This window comes from Nomascus leucogenys, chromosome 10 (assembly GCF_006542625.1).
Source record: "Nomascus leucogenys isolate Asia chromosome 10, Asia_NLE_v1, whole genome shotgun sequence".
In the NCBI taxonomy this organism is placed as follows: Eukaryota; Metazoa; Chordata; class Mammalia; order Primates; family Hylobatidae; genus Nomascus; species Nomascus leucogenys.
In genome coordinates this window covers 84,703,362-84,730,873 of record NC_044390.1, presented here as the reverse complement: position 1 = coordinate 84,730,873, position 27,512 = coordinate 84,703,362, and the positions used below count along the sequence as shown (strand labels likewise).

Here is a 27,512-nt window from a genome sequence, read left to right as displayed (position 1 = left end):
ATAACACAGTTTATTAACAGGTATTTTGTATGTTCTATGTCTTATATGTTATATTCTTGCAATAAAGTAAGCTAAAGAAAAGAAAATGTTATTAAGAAAATTATAAGGAGAAAATATATATTTACTATTCATTAAGTGGAAACAGGTCATCATAAAGGTCTTCATCCTTGTCGTCTTCATGTTGAGTAGGCTGAGGAAAAGGAGGAAGAGGAGGGGTTGTTCTTGCTGCCTCAGAAGTGGCAGAGGTGGAAGAAAATTCACATATAAGTGGACCAGTGCAATGCAAACCTGTGTTGTTCAAGGGTCAACTGTACATCTAAAAACAATGGACATTGTATATAAAATAAACATAAGACCACTCTGAAACAGGGCAGAAGAAGGCAGACCAGCTAGGGACCCAAACAATGACACAGTGGCGAGTTCCCTGAGACTTTTTTTTTTTTTTTAAGATGGAGTCTCACTCTTGTCACCCAGGCTGGAGTGCAGTGGCGCAATCTCGGCTTACTGCAACCTCTGCCTACCAGGTTCAAGCGATTCTCCTGCCTCATCCTCCCAAGTATCTGGGACTACAGGCACCTGCCACCATGCCCGGCTAATTTTTTTTGGTATTTTTAGTAGAGACGGGGTTTCACTATGTTGGCCAGGCTGGTCTCGAACTTCTGACCTTGTGTTCCACCTGCCTCAGCCTCCCAAAGTGCTGGGATTACAGGTGTGAGCTACTGCGCCTGGCCGCCTGAGACTTCTTTTAGCTTCATGTATCCCAGACTTAGAACTGAAGAAGCTGGCAACCTGGATGTGTCAATGAGTAAAAACAAAAAAAGCCCCAACAAAAACCTGCCCCATCTAGTCAAAGGCCCAGGAAAGGGACAGCTTAGCAAGAATACTTTTACCCAATAACCATCCTACCCCAGCCAAACACCACAGAAAAATCTGTTGCCCTACCTACCTGTAACAACAAAGATCAAGTAGGGAGTCTAGACTCCCATCCTTGTCAAGCTGAACCCTGGCATCCCAGTCCTCCTGCCAGGCTGGTGTTAGAGAAGGCTGGGTAGGGACTGTCATCCCTGCTGGTGGGAAAGAACACCCCCCTCACCCAGCAATAATGCAGCACTTCCTCCCACACCTGCTGAGGTAGGATTCGAGGAGACCTAGTGGAGAGTCAGAGCTTTTACCACCACCATCATTAACAAGGCTGCTCCCTGATTTTTGGCATTTTTACCCCTCCCAGCAAGAGTGGTATCAGCGAAGGTCTATGGGGGAGCTGGATTTCAACCCCTGCCCAGCAATAATGAGGAACTCCTCCCCTCTTCAGGGACGAACATAAGCTGAATGGAGAACTTAGATTTCTACCCATCCCTGGCAATAGCAAGGCAGTACCTCCCCTTTCTGTGCTAGAGCAATGTCACAGAAATCCAGTAAAAACAAGAGGTTTAAATAAGACCCAGAGTCTCACAACATAATACTCACATGTTCAGGCTTCAGTTGAAAATTACTTGTCATAGCAAGAAGCAGAAAGATCTCAAGCTGAATAGAAAAAGAAAGACAATCAATAGAAGCCAATGCTGAGATGACTGGGATTTTAGAATTATCTGATGACACTTTTAAAGCATTCATTATAAAAATACTTCAATAAGCAATTATGAGCATTCTTGAGACTAATGAAAACATAAGAAGTCCCTGAAAAGAAACAGAAAGTGTCAGCAAAGAATCGGAAGATAAAAAGAAGAAGCATTTAGAAAATTTAGAACATACAATTAGAAAATACAATAACTAGATAAAAAATTCAATGGATGGACTCACTAACAAGATGGATGGGGCAGAGGAAAGAATTTGTGAACTTGAAGATACAGTGATAGAAATTACACAGTCTGGATAACAGAGAGAAAATTGCCTGAGCAGAGTATCAAAGACCCTTGGGGATTATAATAAAAAATCTAACATTGGTGTCATTGGTGTCCTGGAAAGAGAGAAGAGGAGAAAGAGGACAGAGCTGAAAATGTTCTTGAAGAAGTAATGGTTGAAAACTTCCCAAACGGGGCAAAAGACATAAACCTACAGATTAAAGAATCTCAGAAAATACCAAAGAAGATCAACTCAAAGAAATCCGTGCTAAGATATGTCATTCAAACTTCTGAAAACTGAAGACAGACAAAAGCATCTTGAAAGCAACAACAGAGAAACAATACTTTAGCTATGGGAGAAACCATTCAAATGACAACAAATTTCTCATCAGAAACCATGGAGGCTAGAAGAAAGTGGCACAGCATTTTTTCAAGTGCTGAAAGAAAAGTTTTCAATTCCATGCATAGTGAAAATATTCTTCAAAAATGAAAGAGAAATCAAGACATTGTCAGATGAAGGAAAACTAAGACTATTTGTCATAAGTATATCTACCCTGAAAGAATAACTGAAAAGTATTTTCTAAACAGAAAAGAAGTAATAAAGAATCTTGGAAAATCAGGAAACAATAAAAAGTGTACAAATGTGATTAGATACAATAGTACACATACCTTCTCCTCTTAAATTTTCTAAATTATGCTTGAGAGTTGAAGCAAAAATTATAACACTTTCTGATGTGGTTCTGTGTATATGTACAGGAAATATTTAAGACAATTATTAAAAGGGGAGGGTAAGGACATAAAGGAACACTTCACTCAAACTGGTAAAATGTCAATACCAGTAGACTGCAATAAGTTATGCATATATAATATAATACCTACAGCAGCCATTTAAAAAGCTATACAAAGAGATACACTCAAAAATACTCCAGCTATGTCAAGATGAAACTCTAAAAAATGTTTAACTAACTCACAGGAAGGCAGGAAAAATAAAACAGAAATTAAAAATGAAATTGACAAACCTGTAGCAAGACCAACAAAGAGAAAACTCTGATTACCATTGTCACAAATGAGATGGGACATCACTACAGACCCTGCAGTCATCAAATGGATAAAAAGAGAATATACAAACAATGCTACACATATACATTTACAGCTTAAATGAAATAAACCAGTTTCTTGAAAATCACAAACTTCCACAACTCACCCAATATGAAATATGTAATTTGCATAGTCCTGTAAACATTAAGGAAACTGAATTTGTAATTTTAAAACTATCTTACTCCGAAAAAAGAAATCTCCAGATGGTGTCACCGGAGAATACTACCAAATGTCTAAAGAAGAATTAACACCAACTGTACACAATCTCTTCCAAAAAATAGAAGAGTATACTTTCCAATTCATGATATATACCAATATTACCCTGATTCTAAAGCCAGAGTACAAAAAGGAAAACTACAGACTAATATTCTTCATTAATATAGATGCAAACATTCTTAACAAAATATTTAGAAAATAGAGTTCAGCAATATATACAAGTGGAGTTTATTCCAGGGATAGAAGACTGGTTCAATATCTGAACAATCGATTAACATAATTCACCATGTTAACAAGCTAAGAATAAAAAATAACGTGGTTATATCAATTGATACAAAAAATTGACAAAATTCAACAACCATTCATGATAAAAGAAATCAGAAAAGTAAAAATGAGGAAATTCCTCAACTTGATAAAAGCACCTAAAATAATACTACAGCTAACATTGTACTTAGTGATGAAAAACTGAATGTTTTCCTCTACAACTGGGAACAAGCTAGGATGTCCACTCTCACCATTCTTATTCAACACAGTGCTGGAGGTTCTGGCCAATGCAGTAAGGCAAGAAAAGGAAACAAGACATGCAGATTGGAAAGGGAGAAATAAAAATGTCCTTATTTGCAAATGACATCATCGTCTATGTAGAGAATCCCAAAGAAAATACAAAAATCCCAAAGAATATATTTTTTAAAAAGTTCTTAGAACTAATTAGTGAATTCAGCAAGGTCACAGAATACACAATCAATACAAATTAGTTATATTTCTTTTTTTTTTTTTTTTTCGAGATGGAATCTCACTCTGTCACCCAGGCTGGAGTGCAGTGGTATGATCTTGGCTCACTGCAACCTCTGCCTCCCAGGTTTAAGCAATTCTTCTGCCTCAGCCTCCCAAGTAGCTGGGACTACAGGTGTGTGCCACCGCACCTGGCTAATTTTTGTATTTTTAATAGAGATGGGGTTTCACTATATTGGCCAGGCTGGTCTCGAACTCCTGACCTCATGATCTGCCTGTCTTGGCATCCCAAAGTGCTGGGATTACAGGTGTGAGCCACTGTGCCTGGCCCAAATCAGTTATATTTCTATATACTAGCAATTAACATATGGAAACATGCCATCTACAATTGCTGAACAAAATGGAAATACTTTGGTGTATATCTGATAAAACATGTAGGGTTTATATGCTGAAAACTGCAAAATGCTGGCAAAAGGAAACAGAGATCAAAAGAAATGGAGACAGACACCACTGTGGGTCAGACTGTATTCCCCACAAAGATATGCTAAAGTCCTAACCTCCAGGACCTGTGAATGTGATCTTTGGAAATAGGAACTTTGCAGATATAATCAAGTTTAGATGAGGGTATACTGGAAGAGTGGTCCCTTATCCAATATGACTTTTGGCCTTATAAGAAGAGGAGAAGAGAAACAGTGACACACAGGGAGAATGCCATGTGACAACAGAGCCAGAGATTAGAGTGATGCAACTGCAATCCAAGTAATGACAAGGATTGCTGGCCACCACCAGAAGGTAGGAAGAGGCAAAGAAGGATTCTACCTAAAGTCTCAGAGGGATCCTGAGACATGGCTTTGCCAGTACTTTGACTTGGGACTTTTGGCCTCCAAAATTCTGAGAGAATAAATTTCTGTTGTTTTAACCCACTCAGTTTATGGTACTTTGTTACAACAGCCCTAGGAAACTGATACCCATACCATATTCATGGATTGGAAGATTCAACATAGTTAAGAAGTCAGTTCTCCTCAAAATTCATATATAGGTTTAACACAATTTATAACAAGATCCCAGAAAGATTATTTTTATAAATAAAGACACGATTATTCTAAAAGTTATGTGAAAAGACAAAGGAACTAGAATATCTACAATAGCTTTATTCTTTTGAAAAATAATAAAGTGAGAGGAATCAGTCTACCTGATCTCAAGACTTCTTATATAGATACAGTCATCAAGACCAAAATGTATATACAGATGGCAAGTCAGCACACGAAAAGATGTTCAATATCTTAGCCATTAGGAAATGCAAATTAAAGCACAGTGAGATATCACTACACTCCAATTAGAAAGGCTGAAATAACAAATAGTGACAATACCAAACACTGGCTAAGATGCAGAGAAAAATCAATCATTCCTACATTGCTGGTGTAAAATGGTGCAGCTACTCTAGAGAACAGTTTTTGCATTTTCTTTTAAAACTAAATATGTTATTACTATATTATCCAGAAACTGCACTCCTGAGCATTTATTCCAGAGAAATACGAACATATGTTCACATAAATCATGTTAATAAATGTTTATAGCAGCTTTATCCACAATAGCAAAAAATAGAAAACAACTTAGATGTCCTTCAGTGGGTAAATGGTTAAACAAACTCTGGTACATCCATGTTATAGAGTACTACTCAGCAATCAATCAAAAGGAAGAAACTCAGCAATCAAAAGGAAGAAACGATCGATACATGCAATAACTTGGATGAATCTATGGAGAATTATTCTGAGTGAAAAAAGGCAATCTGAAAAGGTTACATACTGTATGATTCCACTTATAAAACAGTGAAATGATAAAATTATAGAAACAGAGAATAGAGCTGGGCACCAGGGTGCACAACTCTAATCCCAGCTACTTGGGATGGAGATTGAGGCAATGGGATTGCTTGAGCCCAGGAGTTTGAGACCAGCCTGGGTAATGTAGCAAGACTCTATCTCAAAAAAACCCACATACAGCTAGTGTTTATTATACTGGACAGATATGGAGAATAGATTAGAAGTGCCAGGGGTTAAATATAGGGGGAGGATGGTGAGGAGAGAGCAGGAAATGGGTATGGCTATAAACGGGCAACATGAGGGATCTTTGTTTTGATGGATCTGTTCTGTATCTTGACTGTATCAGTTCAGTATCTGGGCGGTGATATTGTACTATAGTTTCATAAGATGTTATCAGTAGAGAAAACTGAGTAAAGGAAACATAAGATCTCTCTCTTCTTACAACTACATGTGAAGCCACAATGATCTCAAAATAAAAAGTTTAATTATAGAAACATACTATCATTAACATAATTACCATTTATTGATGACAAAGCACCTCTACTCAATACGAAGGAGGTGGGTACCTACATAACTCATTTAAACTTCACAACAGACCTACAAAGTGGATGTTCTTAGCCCATGTTAAGGATAAGGAGGCCGACCGCATTGACCCACACCTGTAATCTCAGCACTTTGGGAGGCTGAGGTGGGAGGATCGGATCACATGACCCTAAGAGTTTGAAACCAGCCTGGGCAACATAGTGGGACCCTGTGTCTACAAAAAAAGGTGTTTTAAAGCTGGGCATGGTGGTGCATGCTTGTGGTCCCAGCTACTCAGGATGCTCAGGTGAGAGGATCACTTGAACCCAGGAGGCTGAGGCTACAGTGAGCCATGATCGTGCCATTACCCTCCAGCCCAGGCCACAGAATGAGACCACGTCTCAAAAAACAAAAATAAATAAATAAAAATAAAATTAATAAAAAGGATAAGGAGTGACTCAATGACCCAGAAGCAGTGTGGATCTAGTGGCAGTGGAGTGGGCTTTGGGAGAGTGAAATGTACAACCTGGCTGGACACCCAGTAAGCATCTAGACAGAGAATGTCCATTTCCCCTCTGCCCTTGACCTCCTTTGCTATTGGGTGTTCGCCTCATCTACTCTTGGAGTTGGCAGATAAGCATACCTGTTGACCACACTAAACCATCTTTGGGTACCTGGTCCACATGAGTAGTGGACCTCTGAGTAATGGAGGGATCAAGTGACCACTGCCCTGTGGGTGAACAGATGAAGGCTCTCCTGGGAACACTTAGCTCTGCTAGCTTCGAGAGGCAGGAATCCCTTTTATGTCATGTGGAGGTTTGCTGCTTTTGCTCATCTCTTGCCATCTGGTGAAAGCAAAAAGTCCCAAAGAGGTGAAATGCTTTTCAAGGTTCAGGCGGCACCAATCTATCCCTTTCCAGGAGAACATGCCTGCAAATGCATACAGCTACTGTTCCTCCCTGCCTGCCTCCCTCCCTCCCATGCCTCCACATCAGCTACTGTTCCGCCCTGCCTGCCTCCGTGCCTCCCATTCCTCCACATCATTTAATCTTCATGCAGCCCTGTGCACTTGGTGTTATCGTTATTCCCATTTTACAGAGGACAAAATCGAGGAACGGAAAGGTTGGGCATTTTGCCCAGGATGTACAGAAAAGAGGTGGCTGTGGAATTTGAGTCCAGGTTTTCCTGACTCTGGATCCTGCTGATACTAATTTCCTTGTGCTGCTGTAACTTTTAAAAGAGCATAAACTGGGTGGCTGAAACAACAGAAATTTATTCTCACACAGTTCTAGAGGCCAGAAATTCAATGTCAAGATGCCAGCAGGGTTGCCTTCTAGAGGCTCTGAAGGACAATCTGTTCCATGCCTCTCTCCCAGTCTCTGGTGGCTCCGGCAATCCTTGGCTTGTGTCTGCATCACTCCAATCTCTCCCTCCATCTTCATGTGACTTTCCTCTCCATGTGTCTGTCATTGGATTTAGGACTCACCTGAATCCAGGATGATTCGGATATTTGTCATTGGATTTAGGATATTTGTCACTGGATTTAGGACTCATCCAAATCCAGGATGATTTCATCTCGGGATCCTTACCTTAAATTATGTCTGCAAAGACCCTTATTTTAAATACGATCAGATTCAGAGATCCTGGGTGGACGTCTTTTGGGGGACACCGTTCAACCCACTACTCTGCTCAGAAGTCCACCCCAGCTGGCCATTCCAAAAATGCACACATGGATTCTATCTCTCCTTGTTTTTGAGCTGGTCTGGGGTGAGGAGAGGCAGTGCTGGTTCCAGCTGTGACGCGAGCTAAGATGCTGAAGGCTCACTCTCACATTCTCTCTGGAGCTGTCAGACTGTTGATTCTTTAATAAACACTTGGGAGGAGAGGGGTTGGAATGGGAGGGGTACTCTGGCCACCTCTGCATGGGGTTTTTCAGAATCAAAGAGGCACAGGGTGAGTGGCTGTCACCTGTGTGGTTTTCATTACGTGGTCACCTTTCACTCTGGGGTCCAAGCGGTGGACAGGAATTCGACTCCAGAGGCTGTTCCTTCCACAGCCGGATGCAGCCCAGTGGGGCTGATGAAGCAGGAGGGACTTCGGAAGGATCTGGTGGCTGAGGAAAGGGCAAGAATTGTTGCGGGGGCTGGGGTGGGGGCCTCTCCTGCTCAGCCCACTCTTTCTGCTGTGTCTCTGCTTCCCTGCCTGTCCCTGACTCCTACCCTGTTTTCTCTCTGCAGGACCACATCCCTGTCCCTTACCAGCCAGACTCCAGCAGCAACCCCTCCTCCACGACGTCCTCCACGCCCTCCTCGCCAGCACCCCCCCTCCCTCCTAGTGCCACGCCGCCTTCTCCCTTACACCCTTCCCCGCAGTGCACACGGCAGCAGAAGAACTTCAACCTGCCAGGTACCTCCATGCTTGGGGAGACATGGGGGTGCAGCATTGGAGGGGCAGAGATTAGGGAGGGGGTGGGTTCACGCCACAGCCCCGATGCAGCAAGTCTCTGCTGGAAAGCGAATGGGTCAATGACCAGAGAGGGGCAAGGAAGTATGTGGACCGACCCTTATCGTATCCTAAGCAATTACCCTATATCACTTATTTAATCTTTGGAACAGCCACAAGGTAAGCATTATCAGCTCATTTTACAGATGGAGAAACAGAGGCTCAAAGAGGTGCAGGAACTCTTAGAGACTCTATCTTTTGGCAAGCTACAACCCAGGGTCTTCGCCTAAGTCTAAATCACAGAAGGGAGCCATTGGCTCTGGAGCTGACAGTTGTCTTATGAGCTAAATTGGTTAAAATTGGCAGCAAGATCCTGTGCTGGAGATCTTAGGGGCACATGTCTGAGCAGGGCTGCATACTGAGTCTTAACCCAGATGTGAGGACAGGGCTGTCACTGAGCAGTCTGGACTCCTGGAGTCAAGATCCAGGTCTATTGCATTCTTGCTGTGTCTCACCTCTGAAAAGATATAGTTGGACAGGATGATCTGGAAGGTTCCTCTAGCTCAGGAATTCCAAGGCACCTGGGCTGTTGACCAGGGAGTATGCACTGGGCTATGAGATGATAGTAGAGAAGCCACCCATGGGACACTGTGGCTTCTTGACCTCCTTTGTCATTAGACCTAAGAATGGGATATTTTTCTTCCTTCAGGTAGATGAGACCTAAGAATCTCCCCATCTCTTCCAGGGTCCAGCCTGGCCCAGTTCCTGTGCTAGGGCCCTAAGAACGCTTCCAACTCAGCCATATTTGTAGGCACTGCAGCTGGCTTCAAGAAGAAGGCTGGTGGGACTGGCATGGCCAGTTGGAACCAGGGTCTACATCTGTGTTGTTCAATATGGTATCTGCTAGCCATGTGTGGCTATTTACATTTAAATGAATTAAAATTAAATATAATTTAAAAATTAGCTTATCAGTTACACTAGCCACATTTCAAGGGCTCAGTAGCCACATGTGGCTGGTGGCTGCCATACTAAATGGCTCAGGCGTAGAACATTTCCATCATCACTGAAAGTTCCATTGGATGCTCTGGTCTAGCACCTGATTTCCTCCTGAGTCAACAAGCTTCACACTATGAAAAAAATCCCAGGTCCTTGGCCACAGCTCACACCTCTAAGCTTAGCCAGGCATGAGTGAATGGCCAGGAGGCCAATGGAGGCCCCGCCCCACACCTGGGCAGCACCCACATGCAACCATCCATCCATCTGAGGACAAACCAATCACAGCACCTGCCCACACTGTTTTGATTTGGGTTATGTCCACAGAGATGGCGCATATTTTGAATTCTTGGAACTTTGGGTTTTTTGTTAAGTTCAAGTCTGAACTTAACAGTCTGATATCCACCTAGTGTGGGGGCCACTCACCTGGCAGCCATCAAGGACTGCAATGTGAGTCACCAGCTGAATCGTCTTAGTAAGTGCCACCGATTCATTGCCCGGCATTTCCACAGACAGAAGGCTCCCACCGCCATCTCCGGGGTTGTCCATTTTTACTTCTTCAGAAGGGGATGAAGGGAAAAAAAGACTCTTAGACTTCCCATGACCACCCACACTTGGGGGAAGTGGGCCCGATGCTTTCCAATAGCCACTTCACTCCCTGGAGACACTGACTTCAGGAGTATTTTCTCTGAAATTGTTTGGCACTTGTTTATGGACCAAGGGATGGGGAAGGGCACAAAAGGACCACAGCTCTTTTCATCCCTTAAAGAATCTGCTGGCATCTTCAGATAAGAGACCTGCCTAGCCAGGAGTAATCAGGGTGTCCCTTAGCTCCTTCCTCCCCTCAGCCAGAGTCTTCAAGGAGGGGTGCCTGACAATTTGCTGTTCTAGCGTGCCACCTTATGTCCCCATCTGCTCCATGACAGGCCATGACAAGGTCCTGGCCCTCTTTGGGGACTGGGCTAAGGGGTCCTTTGGGTAAAACCACTTCAGCATGGCAGTTAGAGTATGGGCTCTGCAGCCAAGCTGCTTAGGTTCAAATCTCAGCTTTACCACTTAATGTCTGTGTGATATTGGGCAAATAACTCGCCTCTCTGGGCCTCAGTGTTCTCGTCTATAAAGTAGAGATCATAATAGTACCCATCTTAGATAATTGTTTTAGAAAGAAATGTCATAATACATAGACAAAGCTTAGCAGGGTGACAGTTTCATTGAAGGCCTCAACAAATCTGGGCTCCTTGGATTATTATTAAACACAATAATAATAAAGTACAGTGGCTGCCTTTATTTGCATTTCTCATCATCACTGCTAATTAATATGGGGGCCTAGACAGAACTGCAGAATGAAAGATGAAATCCCGATATACCTTGACATAGGAGTATGAACTGAACTCAACATTTGGGGAAGGTAATTTGGCATTTTCTGTTAAAGTTTTTTGTTGTTGTTGTTTTGAGATGGAGTCTCACTCTGTTGCCCAGGCTGGAGTGCAGTGGTGCGATCTTGGTTCACCGCAACCTCCACCTCCCGGGTTCAAGCAATTCTCCTGTCTCAGCCTCCTGAGTAGTTGGGACTACAGGTGCACACCGCCACACCCGGCTAATATTTGTATTTTTAATAGAGACAGAGTTTCACCATATTGGTGAGGCTCATCTCGAACTCCTGACCTCAGGTGATCCACCCACCTTGGCCTCCCAGAGTGCGGGGATTACAGGCGTGAGCCACCATACGCAGCCCTGTTAAAGTTTTAAATGTGCATTCCTTTGACCATTTTATCACTTCTAGGAATTTATACACAGAAACACTTACACTAGGGTGCAGAGATCTGTGTGTAAGGACTTCATTGTAACAGTGAAAACTGAAATTAACCCAAATGCCCATCAAGAGTGGGTGGTGAATGGTTGAATACACATATATATCCGTATAATGAAATATTCTGCAAACTTTCAAAGGAATGTAGTACTCTATACAGATTTCCTGACATGGAAAGATATCCATAATGTTTCTTAAGTAGAAAATAAGTGATTTGCAAAGTCATCATTATAATATTCTACTTATTGTAAAATATTTACATATACATATGTCTGTGTACCAGTGTGTATATATGTGTTCCCATGTGTGCGTAAAGTCTGGAAGAACTTCATGGTGGCTGTTGAGGAAAGGGACTTTATCTCATGCACTTCTATGATGTATATGAGTGTGCATCCATTTTAGAATCGAATAATAATAAAATTCAGTGCTGAAATGGAAAACAAAACAGAACCTTTTGGAAGTACAGTTGGACCTACTCTGTGTCTTAGGTGGTTTTAGCAAAACACTCCCAGGGTCATGAGTACCTGTTGTCTTTGTACAAAGATCTGGCTGGCTGTCCCACTCTTGACTGGGAGCTTCTGCTGATGAAAAATGGAACTTTGCCTGTGGGTCCCTGCCAGATGTTGAGTTTTCTGAAGGCTATTTAAGCTAAAGCTTAGGCATAACAATGTCCCCAGCACTGATTCATCTAGAACATTCTTGTCCAAAAGGAGCTGGGGGAGTTGACCAGCCATTTAACTCATCTGTTAACCTCAGGACATGTGGTGAAAAGGATATAAGAACCCCAAGCATGGCGTGTGCAGCCTCAGTGGTATTTGTGACTCTGTGCTGCCAGTTGGGTGGACCTCCTGTTATCCGCCTTTCCCTGAGTCCTGGGGCCATGTGGACATGGCCCAGTATAAGGTGACATCAAGAGTGTTGCTAGGACAGACAGACCTGGAGTTGGATCCCAGCTTTGCTCCTTCCTAGCTGTGTGATTTTGAGCATTGTACTGCCTCTGTTTAGGACTGTTTCTCATCAGTAACATGGGGCTAGTTCACTGCTACCAGTGAGCAGAGTTGTGGTAGCATCCATCATGGCAAGGTAGATGAAAAGGCTCTGAAAATGATTGTCGTATGGGTTTCTGAGGCTGGAGTGTTCAAATACCTTCTTTCTTTGGAGCCACCTAGAGCCATCTTGAAACACACACACACACACACACACACACACACACACACACCCAACTCCAGGAAATGGCAAATTCTAATGGCTCAAAGGGAGAAGAAAGGAGGTGGAATCTGCCTTTGGTGGAGTTTGCAGGGTTTCTGAGACCTCACTTGGGCCATGTGGGCTTGTGAGAGTGTTTCCTCCCTTCCCCTTTCCATCAGTCTCTCCCGAGTCCCTCTTTTATGCTCATCACTCTGTGCCATGGTCTTTTTTACATACTTACTTGTTAAGTGTCTGTCTCCTCCATCAGAATGCCAGCTGCATGAGACTAGGCAATGTGTCTTCAGTCACCACTCTACACTCAAAGCCCAACATGTTGCCTGCAACTGAAGGCACTCATTACATGTTTGTTGAATGAATGAATGACCTGAATTTCATGCACTGCCCAGGGCTGCATTGTTTTCTCTTGAAATTTTCTTCTTGGCCCTCAGACTGTGTTCATCCATTCATTTTGTTAACAGTATTTATTACGCGTCTACTGTGTGCCAGCTACTGTACTAGGCACTAGGTTTGGAGCAGGGAACAAACCAGACATGGCCCCTGGATTCACTTCCTATTGTTATTGTAACAAATGACCACATACTTAGTGGCTTAAAAGCACACAGGTTTATTATCTTACGGTTCTAGAGGCCAGATGTCCAAAACGGGCTTCACTGGGCTAAAAACCAAGATGTCAGTAGGGCTGGTTTGTTCTAGAAGGTCTCAGGGAGAATCCGTCTCCTTGCCTTTTCCCAGCATCTAGGGGCTGCCCACATTACTTTACTTGTGGCCCCTCCTCATTCCGGCCTCTGCTTCCATGATCACATCTCCTTCTCTGACCCTGCCTCCCTCTTCGGAAGACCCTTGTGATGACATTGAGCCCACCCAGATGATCTAGGATAATCTCCCCACCTCAAGATCCTTAAGTAATCTCATCCAAAGAGTCCCTTGTGCCATGTAATGAAATAGATTCACAGTTTCCGGGGATTAGGACCTGGACATGTTGTGGGGGCAGGGGCAGGCATTATTCTGCCTACAACAGCCCCAGTTCTCCTGAAAAGTATAGCTTAGTGAGAAAAAAAGGTGTTAACCAAATAAACATATGCATGAAAATAGGATTCTAGATTTTGATGAAGGCAGTGATGGCTAAGAGCCTTTGCAAGAGCCCTTGAGTAAATGCAAGAGAACAGATTTAGGTTGGAGGGTCACTGGATGGCTGAGTTCTGCAGGTGGGGGAAGTAAGGCAAAGGCCCAGCCACAAGAAGGGGCCCGAGTGCCATAAACAAGGGAAAGTGGCCTCCAGAGAGACTGAGAGCTACAGGGTCTGGGCCTGGCAGGATTTTAGATTTTATGTGAGACTCCATGGGATGCAGTTGAAAGGTTTAGGCAGAGAACGACTTGACCTTTCTTCCTTCCTTTAAGAAGATCACTCTGGCTGCTCTCTTGGGAGGCCTCAGGGTAGGCATGGGAGCTCCAGAGGGGAAGCTCCTTCAGAGTGGCCTGCTTGTCTCTTTGACTTCATCTGCAGCCTCCCAGGTCCTGAGTCATCTTGGATGCCAGAAAGCCAGGAGCCACTCGGCTCTCCTGAGCAGCCCACTCAAGGTCACCAGCTGTTCTTTAGAGCCACTTCTTGATGGTGTCTGTCATCAGCAGGAAGAACAGGTCTCCCAACAATGTCTTTCCTCCTCTTCTGGCCATGTGTTTCCCTTTCAGTCACCAGGAACGAGTTGTTCCATGGCACATGGGGAGGAGTCAAGGAGGGCGCTGGCTTCAGGTGTGGAGGCATTTGCTGGTGTCCTGTTGCCTGACACCTGTCCCTTCTCAGAATCTCTGAAGCAGCTCCTGCTCTCCGTTGCCCAACCCCTCCCTTCCAAAAAGAACATAGCTGTCAGCGAACCTTTTCTGCAGACATCGAATCCCCCATCACTGTCAGAGCTGGGGAGGGAAAAGATCAGCTAAGCCTCTTGAGAGCCTTGGATAGTTTTTCCTGTTTTAATTTTAGCCCCTTGTTGACTAATAAAGTAGTTGCAAGCAATAAAAAACTTGTGTTATCTAATAGTAAAACGGTCCCTGAAGTAATGGAGGGTGATTTTCTTTTAAAGCTTTGCTCTGTGACCTTGAATAAGCTGCTTCTTGCCCTGGACATCCCATTTTCCAGAATCAAAAATAGACTCAACTATTTGATATAATCTGGAATTGGACTAAGCCCAAGGTTTTTGCTGTTTCATCTATGATAAAGAGAGTTGGTTAATTCAACAAATGTGTGTTGCACACTGATTGGTGCAAGGCACAGAACCAGGAGTTTGAGGTCCTGAGATAGTAGGACTTACTCCCTATCCTGAAAGAATCTATCAATAAATTTCAACCTCAGGGAGAGTGTTCCGTCTGCTTCCCCAAAGCAGAAGGTTTCGTTAGCACTTGGAACTATGTGATTGTCTCTTGGCTGTAAATCATTCTTGTCTATTAGTTAAGAGAGCTTAGAAATGTGTTTATTTATCTCACAGCTAATACGAATTCAGCACCTTCAATACACTTTTATCTCGTAATGATGGTCCTTGCCCTTTGAGGAAGAGACTGTTATTATCCTCATTTTACACATGTGTACAGTGAGACTTGGAGCTTCTACAAATAGCCAAGGGCAGAGCAAAGATTTGACCCCAGGGGATCAGCTTCTAGACTCTAGGCTGTGAGCTACTGTGCTAATATTTGATAAACCAACTCCAGTGGTGGCTTGTCCCTGAATGTCATCAAATTGTTTCTGGAAGTGGGTTCACCAATACAGACTCATCTGACTATATCCCTGCCCTCTTCATTTACTTGAGGACACAAAGCTCTGTGTCCCCTGGCTCCAACACCCCTTGGCCCCCTATTCCAGGCACTGTTCCCCAATGGAGTAAGTGCTAATGTTAGAAACCTTTAAGTGTCTGAGACCCCTGGCCTCTGGCAAGTAGATTAGAGGTAAAAGGAATTGTCAGGGAACTGGCAGTGAAGTCCACAAAATTTCTTTTATATAATTTTTTCCTAAATACAGAAGTTAATTCATGTTTGTGGTAGGTAGAATAATTCCCAAAAGATGTCCATGTCTTGATCTCAGAATCTGGGAAGATGCTGCTTTACAGGACAGTAGGAACTTTGAAGATATGATTAAGTTATGGATCTTGAGATGGGAGGATTATCTTAGTTTATCTGGGCAGTCCCTAAATATAATCACAAAGGTCCTTATCAGAGGGAAGCAAGAAGGTCAAAGGCAGAAGAAGGAGATGGCACAACAGAAGCAGAGGTTGGAGTGATGGAGCCATGAGCCAGCAAATGCAGGCAGCCTCAAACAATGGAAAAGACAAGGAATAGATTTTCCTGGAGCCTTCAGAAGGAACTAAGCTTGATTTCAGCCCTCTAAGACTTATTTCAGACTTTTGTCCTCCAGAACTGTAGGAGGATACATTTGTGTTGTTTTACTAAGTTTGTAGTAATTTGTTACAGCCACAAAAAAGAAAACTGATACGATGCTCGTTGCAGAAAATTAGGAAAGTACAGAAAAAGCACAAGGGATTTTTTAGGCCACTGTAATCATTCTGCCAAAAGGGGAAAAAATTAATATTTTGGATTATGGCTTTGCAGAGTTTTTCTGTGTGTGTGTGTGTAATTATGCATTTCACAAAAATGGTATTGTAGTCAGAATGTCTGTTTGAGTTGGAGCAGTCTGATTTTAGGGAGTGTGAGATGTCAGATGGGAGGGTTGGCATGGATGTTGAGAGTTCTGGTTTCTTTACACATGTTTGCAGTCCCTTGTCTGCAGGGATGTCTGCAGAAGTATGGAAACTCTTGAAGGTGGGCAGAGAATGACCATGTGGTGGCCGTAAGAGCTCAATTTGGTCCCTGAAGGGATGTCTCCTTGGGGACACTCACTTTGATGTTTTCTTTCTTTTGCAAGCATCCCACTACTACAAATACAAGCAGCAGTTCATCTTCCCAGGTGAGTTTCATGTGAGCTGGAAGCAGCCCCTTCTGAACAAGCCCCGCTGCGTTGCAGGAGTTTCTGGGATGAATGGAGGCAGATGTTGTGGGGGTGCCTAAGATCAAAGAGGGTAGTGGAGTCACCACACTCCAGGATAATGGCTGAACATGGAAGTGGAGAAGAAAGAGTGGGCACAGTGGGACCCAAGGAGGTCCCAAGGCACCGTGGAAAGGCCTGAGAGGGTTGAGTGCCTGGGCAACCCTCTGGAACACTGGGCAAGCACGAGGAGGGGTCTAGAGCCATGTGGCAGGAAAAAGATGGTCATAGGGTCCTGAGCTGGGTACTGAGAAGATGTGAAACCAAGGGGCCTTATCATCCCAAAGGGAACCCAGGAGAAAGGAAGATTCAGAGATGACCAATGAATGCTTCAGGCTAGATGTTTGAGGGTTCTGGCAGCCCCCTACTCAACAATGAGGAATTTTGTTGAGGATGTCATCCAGAACCCTGGTCCAGCTGAGCAGGTAGAGTCCAGGTGGTCCAGGAAAGGAGAAAGGAGATTGGCCAAGGGCAGAGATCCAAGATCTGGTGAAAAATTGGCTGCCATGTCACCCAGGAATCAGGCCTTTGTGGGGGTTGTGGACTTCACATTTGTTTTCTGAATGTCCAATCTCTGGTTTTCAGATGTGGTGCCGGTGCCAGAGACGCCGACCCGGGCGCCCCAGGTCATCCTGCATCCGGTGACCTCGAATCCAATGTAAGTGGGACAGAGACATCTTCCCCCTTCCCCGAGCTTCCCAGCCCCAGTCCTACAATCCACTCAGGTTCCCTGTCTTCTTTCCTCCTCTTCCTGCAACTGATGGAGTTGGGGGCAGAGGGAGATGTACAAGGGGGCCAGAGAGACATAGGGAATAACTTAGGCAAAGAGAAAGAATGTGACAGCTCAGTCAGAGAGGTGGAGAGAGAGTCAGTGCTGTTCCTCATGAGCAGCTATGCCTTGTGTCTCTGCCCCTGCCTGTCAAATGCAATTTCCAGGGGCTAGACCGTTTCCTAAGGACCCATAACCCCCTATATGATTAGGAAGACAACTTTCCCCAGGCGATAGCTAGTACTTAATGAAAGGGCAATTATTCCATGTCACTGCACATGGAATAACTTTCAAAAGTCTCATTTAGGTTTATGCCAGGAATCAGCAAACTATAGCCCATGGGACAGATTCAACTTCCTGCTTGATTTTATATAGTTTTATTGGAACACAGCCATGCCCATTTGTTTACAATGTATTGTGCATGGTTGCTTTCTCCATGCAGCAGCAGAGTCAAGTAGTTGTAATAGAAACTGTATGGCTTGCAAAGCCAAAAATAGCTACTCTATGACCCTCTGCAGAAAGAAATTTGCTAACTTCTGGTTTATATTATTATAAAAATAATGTAAGCTAATTTTGGAAAATTTGGGCTATTCTTTAAAAAGGGAAAGGCAAAATAATCACTCATGATCTCACCACTGTTAGAACTTCTATGTGTTCTTTCCATTTATATTTTACATAGTTATGACCCACACTATATGCAAGCAGCTACCATCTTGCTTTGTTATCTTTATGCTGAACATCACATTTTATGAATATTATTTTAGCCTCTCCATGGACATTGTTGGTTTTTGTTTTTTGTTTGTTTGTTTTGAGACAGAGCCTCACTCTGTCACCCAGGCTGCAATGCAGTGGCGTGATCACGGTTCACTGCAGCCTCAGCCTCCTGGGCTCAAGTGATCTTCCCAGCTCAGCCTCCCAAGTAGCTGGGATTACAGGTGTGTGCCACCACACCCAACTAATTTTTGTATTTTTTTTTATTTTTTATTTTTGTAGAGACAGGGATTCGCCATGTTGCCTAGGCAGGTCTCAAACTCCTAGGTTCAAGCGATCCTTCCACCTCAGCCTCCCAAAGTGCTGGGATTATAGGCATGAGCCACCACACCTGTCCGACATTGTTTTTAATGGCTGTAAAATGACATATTGATGTAGTATAGTTTTCTTAACCATTTTCCTATTGCTGGATTTTACATTGCTTCCCATGTTTCACTGTTGTAAATAATGCTGCAATGAACATCATTGTGTGTAGCATCCTTAGGAAACAGACCCTCTTTCCAGGTGGTTTATTGCTTGTGCAGCAGAAGTGAAGTCACCCTGGCCAGGTGCAGTGGTTCACGCCTGTAATCCCAGCACTTTGGGAGGCCGAGGTAGGAGGATCACCTGAGGTCAGGAGTTCGAGACCAGCCTAGCCAACCTGGTGAAAGCCCGTCTATGCTAAAAATACAAACATTAGCCAGGCGTGGTGGCACACAACTGTAATCCCAGCTACTTGGGAGGCTGAGGCAGGAGAATTGCTTGAACCCAGGAGGTGGAGGTTCAGTGAGGTGGGATTGTGCCACTGCACTCCAGCCTGGGCAACAGAGGGAGACTCTGTCTAAAGAAAAAAAAAAGTGATGTCACAAAGTCACCTCCTTAACTTCTTTGGTTGTGATGGAAGCCTGGGGCTTGCTAGGATTTGACCAGTTTCCTAACTCACCTTTGTGCCTACTTAGTTTTTCTTCTGGGTCCCCACTGCTTCATCTTTTCTGACTGGTCTTACGGACTTTGTTAAAGACTTACATGGTACATCTCTGAAATCAAAGGAGCAGAAACTTGCCAAGGGATATGGTGCTGACATCTAGCTCGAGATCATTGCTCTGCTTCACATAACCAATTCTACAATTTGTGCAAGATGAACTCCAGGTTATTAACTGACAGTCCAGAGGTACCAGCAAAAAACAGAGTCAATAGCTGTTTGCGATCTGCTTAAATGTGCGTGGAGTGATGGCAACTCTTTGCAGAGGGAAATAATTGTAGCCCTGGCTGCTGGAATTGTACCTTGATGCAGAGAGGAGGGTGGCCTGTTTTGGTTTTGGGCATGAGGAGGGACTCCAGCTGCATTGTCCCAGCCAAGTCTCCCCCAGGGCATCAAGTTCCCAGCATGTCAGCTCATCGTGCAGGTTCAGTCCACTTTCCCAGGCTGTGCTATGAGTAATTGGTTAATACCATGGCAAATGCCACTTTGGAATTGACCTTTCATTCTCTTTTAGTTCTTGTGGTCTTTCAGACTCTCTCTCACCAGGACCCCATCCAGCAAGTGGATTGACTCTGTGGAGTCAGCCACTTCCTGCGATCTGAGAGTCAGGATAGGGGAGATCCCCCAAATGAGGACGGGGAAGGGGGAATCTACTGGGGAAATAGGAAAGGAGGGGTGGGGTATTCATTGTGATTCTTTTTTCTCACCTGTCTCAGCTCTTCCATGTCTTCAATAGCCCAGTTCTGTCTCCCTGTTGCACTTCAAAAACACATGCACATACTCAAGTCTAAACCCCGCAACACACCTCTAATGCACACTGTGCCCAACATCCATCACATGTCAAATGTCACGTGCATTTGACAGTCCCCTCACACCTCTAATGCACACCCAATTAGACTATCGGCATACAGCATCCCCCTTGACATCCTGTGTATACACCCAACTCACATGCACACAAGACAACCCTGCACAAAGCACATCCCATAATACCCAACATGTTTGCTTACTAAGAACAGAACTGCAGCTCATGAGCTTATGAATGCATCACACACACACACACACACATTTGTGTCTTCCAGTTCAATATGGTCTTTTTATTTTCATTCCACACATCCTAATTCCATGTGATTGGCAAGACCTACCTCAAACACTGGGAACTTTCAAATACACCCAGTAATTCTCTCATCTTGGAATTCCCACCACACTCCATTTATCCAATTCATACCTAACTTTTGGCCTTGTTACTTTTAGCCTCCCTGCATAGTATCTACGTACTGGCTTTAGTTCCCTCAGTAGGAACACGATATTCCTGAAGGTCAGAAGCCGTGCCAGTTTCAATTCTATATCCCTCCAAGGGCCTAACACTGTTCCTGGCACACACATCTATTAAACAGTCGCATGAATGCATGAATGAACAGACAAACAAGAACACTGAGATCCTTCCAAGAAATTCCAAATTTGTGTGAACTTCGGAGATCTGATTAATTCTTTCCTGGCAAACACATAGAGCTCTGAGGACTTGTCTACCCAGGGCATTTAGGCCAATTTATAAGAAAGCTGCTAGATTAGTTGAAACCAAAGCAATAAAGAAAAATGAGCCCTAGCAGACCGGAAAATCAACTTAAAACAAGGTCCTTGCGCACTGTGTTGTGTGTGTGTGTCGAGGTTATGGATTATTTCAGACACACGTGTTGAAATGAAATGTGAGATAAAGGCTTGGTGGTGAAGACTTCCCATCTGGGGGTTCTTCGTACATAGCTAAACTCAACATATAGACCTACCTTTTCACCTACGGATCACGTTTATTTTTCTTTCTTTACAGCTTGGAAGGAAATCCATTACTTCAAATTGAAGTGGAGCCAACGTCGGAGGTGAGAATCAGAGAGCAGTGAAGCGACATTTTCCAGGGACTGCCCAGAACTTGGCAAAGCCGACTGACGTTTTGGATGACGCAGAGGGCTTGGGTCAGGTGGGGGCTGTGGTGGCCCTGACTGATGGATGTTCTAACTCTGGGACAATTAGCAAGCAGTGGCCCCTCCCAGCACTGAGCCTAATGGGCCATTATATGGCATGCATCATGGAAAAGCCAGTTGTGTGGAAATTGTCAAGAGATTTGCATTCTTAGTTGAAAGATCAGCTCAGGGCCGGGTGAATACCAAGGGGGATGTGTCCTACTGCCTTCGGAAAGAATATGTGGGAGGAGGTGGGGGCCTCAGGGATGCTGGGCTTGGAAGTGTTGAGAATGCTCTGGGGCTTCTTCCCACCTGCCTAAGCGGCTGCAGAAATACATGAAGTGCCCTGGCTGGGAACCATGGAGTCCTGGCCCCTCAGCTCTGCCACCGTACTGTGTCTTGTACTGAAAGGAAGCGAGTCAGGGCTTCCAAGGAAAATCGTGTTCTTTTCTGGGACTATTTTGGTTGTTGAAAAATGATCCCTGGAGAAACCAATGTCCCCTGTATTGTTTCTCCTGAGTGTGCCACTGGGGGCAGCTTGCTCAGGTATTTTGGGTCAGGAAGACCTGTACCCAGTCAAGAGGCCACCTTCTCAGCCTATTTCATCAGGTCCCAGGGTCTCTGGGAATCCCCGCTGGCCCTGGCACCTGCTGCTCCCACAGTTCCGCAGGAGAATCCAAGAGGCAATTAGCCCCCAAGCACCCCTAGATATCATGCCGATAAGGTGGGTCCCTACACCTTGAGCATTTAACTCTAGTGGTAGTTACGCCGAAGTATGCCTGAGTCATGTGGGTATGCGTGATAAAAATGCAGATTCCTGGTCCTGGCCTGCTGGTATTTTGATCCAATAGTGCCTGGGTGGGGCCCAGGAATCTGCATTTTCTCGGGCCTCCCAATGGGTGTTTAATACAGGTGGTCAGGTCTGTACAAAGAACTTAACAGGCCTTCATTTAAAACCTCACACCAGCCCTGGGGCAGATTTTATTACCCCCACTTTACAATGAGGAAAGGCAGCCTCAGGGAAGTAAAGCAACTGGCTCAAGGTCATACAGAGGCCAGATTTCAGCTCCCTTTGTCTGATTGTTAAGACCGTTCTGTTAACCCCTCACTCTCATGTCTCCTACTCTCCCAGCTGCTGCAGGAGCCTCAGACATCTAGATTGTAGCTCTGACCTCTCCCAATTTTTGAATCATCAATTCCAAATTCCCTGGGGGAAGCAAAAGATACTCCATGTTGGCGGTTGTCATGTGTTACATGCAGATGCACAATGTACCCATTGTTTTAGCCTGTCTAGCCTGTCAACTTTATCACATGCACATAAACAGCCAAACCAGAAGACTATGGAAGAATAGGAAGGCCACTGGATATTTAAGTCCAGAGACCTGGATCTTAGTCCCTCCTCTGCCTGGCTGCATGACCTGGAGTGAGTCACTTCCCAGGGCAACATATGGGACTTTCAGTGCTAAAACCAGGAAGCTTCCAGCAAACTAGAATGGGCGATCCCCATAACACTTCTCTCTGAGCCTCAGTATCCCCCCGTTTAGCACAAGAGAGGTGGATGATCATGATCTCCCTTATCAGCACCTTCACTATAGTATGATTCTAGACCAGATTCTAGACCTGGGGAGACAGAGGGACGTGTGTCTGCACAAGCTCCAAATGCACGCAGAGATGTGTCCAGACCTACGCATGCGCACGGGACCCAGCAGGACCATGAGGGAGGCTGGGGCAGCGGCAAACACAATTCTGACCTCTCTCGCACTCCGGCCACAGAATGAAGAGGTCCATGATGAGGCCGAGGAGTCAGAGGATGACTTTGAGGAGATGAACCTGTCCCTCCTCTCGGCCCGGAGCTTCCCACGCAAGGCCAGCCAGACCAGCATCTTCCTTCAGGAGTGGGACATCCCCTTTGAGCAGCTGGAGATCGGCGAGCTCATTGGAAAGGGCCGCTTTGGGCAAGTGTACCACGGCCGCTGGCACGGCGAGGTGGCCATCCGGCTGATTGACATTGAGAGGGACAACGAGGACCAGCTCAAAGCCTTCAAGCGGGAGGTGATGGCCTACAGGCAGACGCGGCATGAGAACGTGGTGCTTTTCATGGGCGCCTGCATGAGCCCGCCTCACCTGGCCATCATCACCAGGTCAGTTCCACCTGGGCTTCCACCCAGGGATTGGCGAAACTCTGCTTCTGGCATGGTTGAGAAATGGTTTTCTGCTTACTTGACCACTCTGGTTAATAGACCATCTCCAGTTCTACCATGCACAGTTTACTTACATGGTTTAAGACTTAAGATTCCAGAAAATACTTAATTTATTTAGTTGTTTTTTTAGAGACAGGGTCTCCCTCTGTTGCCCAGGCTTGAATGCAGTGGTGCGATCATAGCTCACTGCAGCCTTGAACTCCTGGACTCAAGAGATCCTTTTGCTTCAGCCTCCCAAATAGCTGGCACTACAGGTGTGTGCCATCACACCTGGCTAATTTTTTCATTTTTTGGTAGAGATGGGGTCTTGATATGTTGCCCAGGATGGTCTCAAACTCCTGGCCTCAAGCGATCCTCCTGCCTTGGCCTCCCAGACTGCTGGGATTACAGGCCTGTAAGCCACCACGCCTAACCCCAGAAAATACTTTTAATGCTAAAACTCTTTAGCAAAACCAAAGACTACTAAATGGGGAATCAGAAACATCGGGTCTAGTTCCCCCTCTATTCCAAGTATTTGTGTAACAGCTTCTCAAAGAGTCACTTTCTCCATATGTGAAATGAGTATATTCGACTAAATCAGGAGTCAGCCAACTTTTTCTGTAACGGGCCCAATAGTAAATATTTTCAGTTTTGTGGGTTGTACAGTTTCTGTAGCAGCTACTCTACTCGGCCACTGTAGTCTGAAAGCAGCTATAGACAATCTGCAAATGAAATTGCAGGGCTGTGTCCCAATAAAACTTCATTTACAAACCCAGGGAGTGGGCTGTATTTGGCCCATGGGCCGTAGTCTGCAGACCCCGGATTAAGATTCTTTTTCTTTTTGAGACGGAGTTTCACTCTTCTTGCCCAGGCTGGAGTGCAATGGTGCGATCTCGGCTCACTGCAACCTCCACCTCCCGGGTTCAAGCGATTCTCCTGCCTCAGCCGCCCGAGTAGCTGAGATTACGGGCATGCAACACCATGCCTGGCTAATTTTGTATTTTTAGTAGAGACAGGGTTTCGCCATGTTGGTCAGTCTGGTCTTGTACTCCTGACCTCAGATGATCCACCCGCCTTGGCCCCCCAAAGTGCTGGGATGACAAGCATGAGCCAAGATTCTGATAACTGTTATTCTGGTTTTCATGAAAGTTGCAGAGCACATTTGCAGTCTTTTTGGTTTGGAATATCCAGGATCTGTGGTCTATGAGTACACAGAAGGGATTGTTCATAAAGAACTAACATGGCGAAAATGTTTCTCGGACTTTCTCGGATTTGCTCTCTGGCCTCTCCCAGAGGCTTGAGGCATTGGGAGAAAAATAGCTTTGGTTTTGATGGAACAGTTGTGAAACAATCCTTTGGTTTGTTTTTAAACTCTGGCATTGACTCTCCTGTGACATTAGGACTGGCCTCTGCAGTGGCATTCTTAGTATGACCTGTGATGCCAAGGGCCCGTTAGGAGCTCCCTCCTTCCTCTACTCAGCTCAAGCAGTGAGACCCCAAATGCACAAGTCTTGCATCTTAGCAGGCCCAGAACAGATGCTGTGGGCTCAGAGAAGGGCTGGTGTGTCTTTGATCTCTTCCCTTGTGAGACAAAACCTTCTTGAGTCCACTTATAAGAACTTGGTGATTGGTAGAAGGTACATTATATTCTGTATCCATAGATGATGCAGATGGTGGGTTGACTGGAGTGACTCGTGCTTTGAATGATAAGCACTGGTAAAAGATTAGAGTTCTAGGGATGGGCCTCCAAGCCTCCTTAAATCAGGGTAAAAATGATGGTTCTCAACTCTGCACAAGACAGAAGTGGCTCTGAAGAAATGAGCCCAGGTAATCTTCAGGGCCTGAGCTGTTTTGAGTGTAAGCTTTTGCTGAGTAATGACTCCACAACTCAGTGGTTTCTGTCTATCCTACGGATAGTTCTGGGCTGAGCCAGACTCAGTAGATGGGTTCTTGTAGTTGGCTATGGTCAGCTCTGGGTCAACAAGGGGATAGTCAGTCTTAGATGCCCTCATTCATGTGTCTGCTGGTTGGCAGACTGTCAGGGGATATCCACAACAGCCTAGCTCAGGCTCATTCTCATGGCTGTCTCAGGTTTCCAAGTGCAGCGAGAGGTCAAGACCTACATCTGTTGGCCAAAGCAACTCCTATTCTCCACTAGATTCCAGGCATGGAGACACAGCCTCTACTTCTGATTGGGAAGATCTGCAATGTCCTGCTGCAAGGACATGGATGCAGGGTGGGGACAATCTGTGGCTATTTTTGCGATTTACTACAGAGAGGCCCTTAGCTCACTTTCCTTCCCTTTCTTACCCAGTATATATCATCATCTTTTAGCAGCAGTCAATAGCCTATTACTTGGGATACACAAGTCTGGTTGGAGGGTGGTCTTTTCCCTACCCCTGGCCTTCTCTCCATTGCTCCCATCTTAAGCTCGTACCCCATCTTTCTCTCTGGTCAGTTCCTTACCACCCTCCTGCCTCCCTGTTCAGCATTATCTATGGAGCCTCATCCCCATGCCTCCCTCACCCCCTTCTCAAAGGCTAGCAAGTTGGAAATAGACAAACTCAGCAGCCATCCTCGAAAAACGAGTGGTCATTATGAAAATGTGTTGCTCATCCTGCAAGCCAGCTGCATTTGCGGCCCTCTTCTATTATGTACAGAATTCTGAGCCCCCCTCCCCAAGCGCCATAACTGCCTACAGATTTCACAAATAGCCCAGCCTTTTCCTGGCACCACGATAAAGACTCTGCAGCTTTGGGATGTGTAATTGGTTTCTGAAGTGTTTTGGTATTTTGTGTGAGGATGCCAGATGAGCCCCAAAGAAGTGGCATTGATTCCATATTATTGTGTTGTTATATATTTATCGTAGGGAGGGGCTCTGTGCATCCCTCTCTCTGTTCAGCACTGTCCACTTGTTGGCTCTCCAGGTTTCTTATCTGCACGTTCAGTTTGAAACCAAATATTTGAGTAATTTGATTAATCACTTGCATTCGCACGATTGGCTGGCAGAGGTTGATGGTTGGACAATAGCCAACCAACTGGAACCATTTTTGGACCCTAGATTTATTTTACAGGGAACATAAGACCAGATAATTACCTGGCATATTCTGGATCAATTCACAATGGCGCATTCTAGCCAATTACTTAGTAATTATCATCGAAGTTAACAAGTATTTCTAAGATTAGCTTCCTTGAAATGCAATATATGTGGCTCTTGGGGAATGAGTAATAATCAACTAGTTACCCAATTGCTATAGCCACAAATGCTATTAGCAGCAGGATTGCTAAATTGTTTCACAATTGGGTCATTATGGGATTATTGCAAAGCTATCGACGGTCTGCACAATCACTCATGTTAAAAACTCCAGGTGAAATCTGAAAGCCAATAGAGTTGAGTGAAAGTGTCTCTCACCCTTCTACCTTGCTACCTAGGGTTTCACAAGCCTCAGTTTCTCCTTCTGTAAAATGAGCAGGTGGAAGCAGATGTTCCTCGCAGTGTCCTGCCAACTCTGACAGTATTCTTTACTTGTCTGATAATGAGCTGTGTTTGAGAAGCAGCTGGGAACAGTGCATCTCAAAGATGGTGTACCTGGACCTTCCTGCACCAGAGTCCTAGGAGAGGAAAGGTGTAAAAATGCAGATTCCAGAAAAAAGACTGTGATGGTGGCCGGTGAGGGCAAAGGGGAGAAGATGAGGGTAGAGAAGCTGTCAGGAGCAAGACTGGAGAGGGCAGGGGTTCTCAAGCCTGGTGGAGGAAGGGGAGCTTTTAATACAGTAACAGTGCCTGGCCCTGTCCCAGAGCAGAGTCTCTCATCTTCAGCACTACTGATATTTGGGGTCAGAAAAGCCTTTGTGGTGGGGACTGTCCCATGCACTGCAGGATGTTTGGCAGCATCCCTGGCCTCTACTCACTAGATGCCAGTAGCACTAAGCTTCAAGTTGTGACAACCAAAAATGCCCCCGAGACATTGTCCAGAGTGCAGGGGACTCCATCACACAGCCAGGTTTGAACCCTCAGTTGTAGAATCCCCAGTGAGGAGTCCTGATTTTATGCCAAGGGCAGTGAGCAGCCGTTGGAGGGCTGTAGGCAGGGGTGCGACATGGTGTTGTTGGAGGAAAAGAATGAGGAGGCCTCAAAAATAAAGGATGGGTGCACAAAGGGAGATATT

The 27,512-nt window shown here is 44.9% G+C and overlaps 1 protein-coding gene across 4 annotated transcripts in view; it reads left to right on the top strand.

Annotated features, from left to right (window-relative positions):
* The window catches only part of KSR2 (kinase suppressor of ras 2), a 505,691-nt gene that overhangs the window by 420,816 nt on the left and 57,363 nt on the right, over positions 1 to 27,512 (top strand). For all 4 annotated transcript variants that reach the window (XM_030821474.1, XM_030821473.1, XM_030821476.1 and 1 more), the window contains 5 exons: positions 8,467 to 8,635; positions 16,591 to 16,632; positions 17,296 to 17,368; positions 21,034 to 21,082; positions 22,937 to 23,304. In XM_030821474.1, coding sequence (XP_030677334.1) covers positions 8,467 to 8,635; positions 16,591 to 16,632; positions 17,296 to 17,368; positions 21,034 to 21,082; positions 22,937 to 23,304 — 701 coding nt within the window. The remainder of the gene's footprint in view (positions 1 to 8,466; positions 8,636 to 16,590; positions 16,633 to 17,295; positions 17,369 to 21,033; positions 21,083 to 22,936; positions 23,305 to 27,512) is intronic.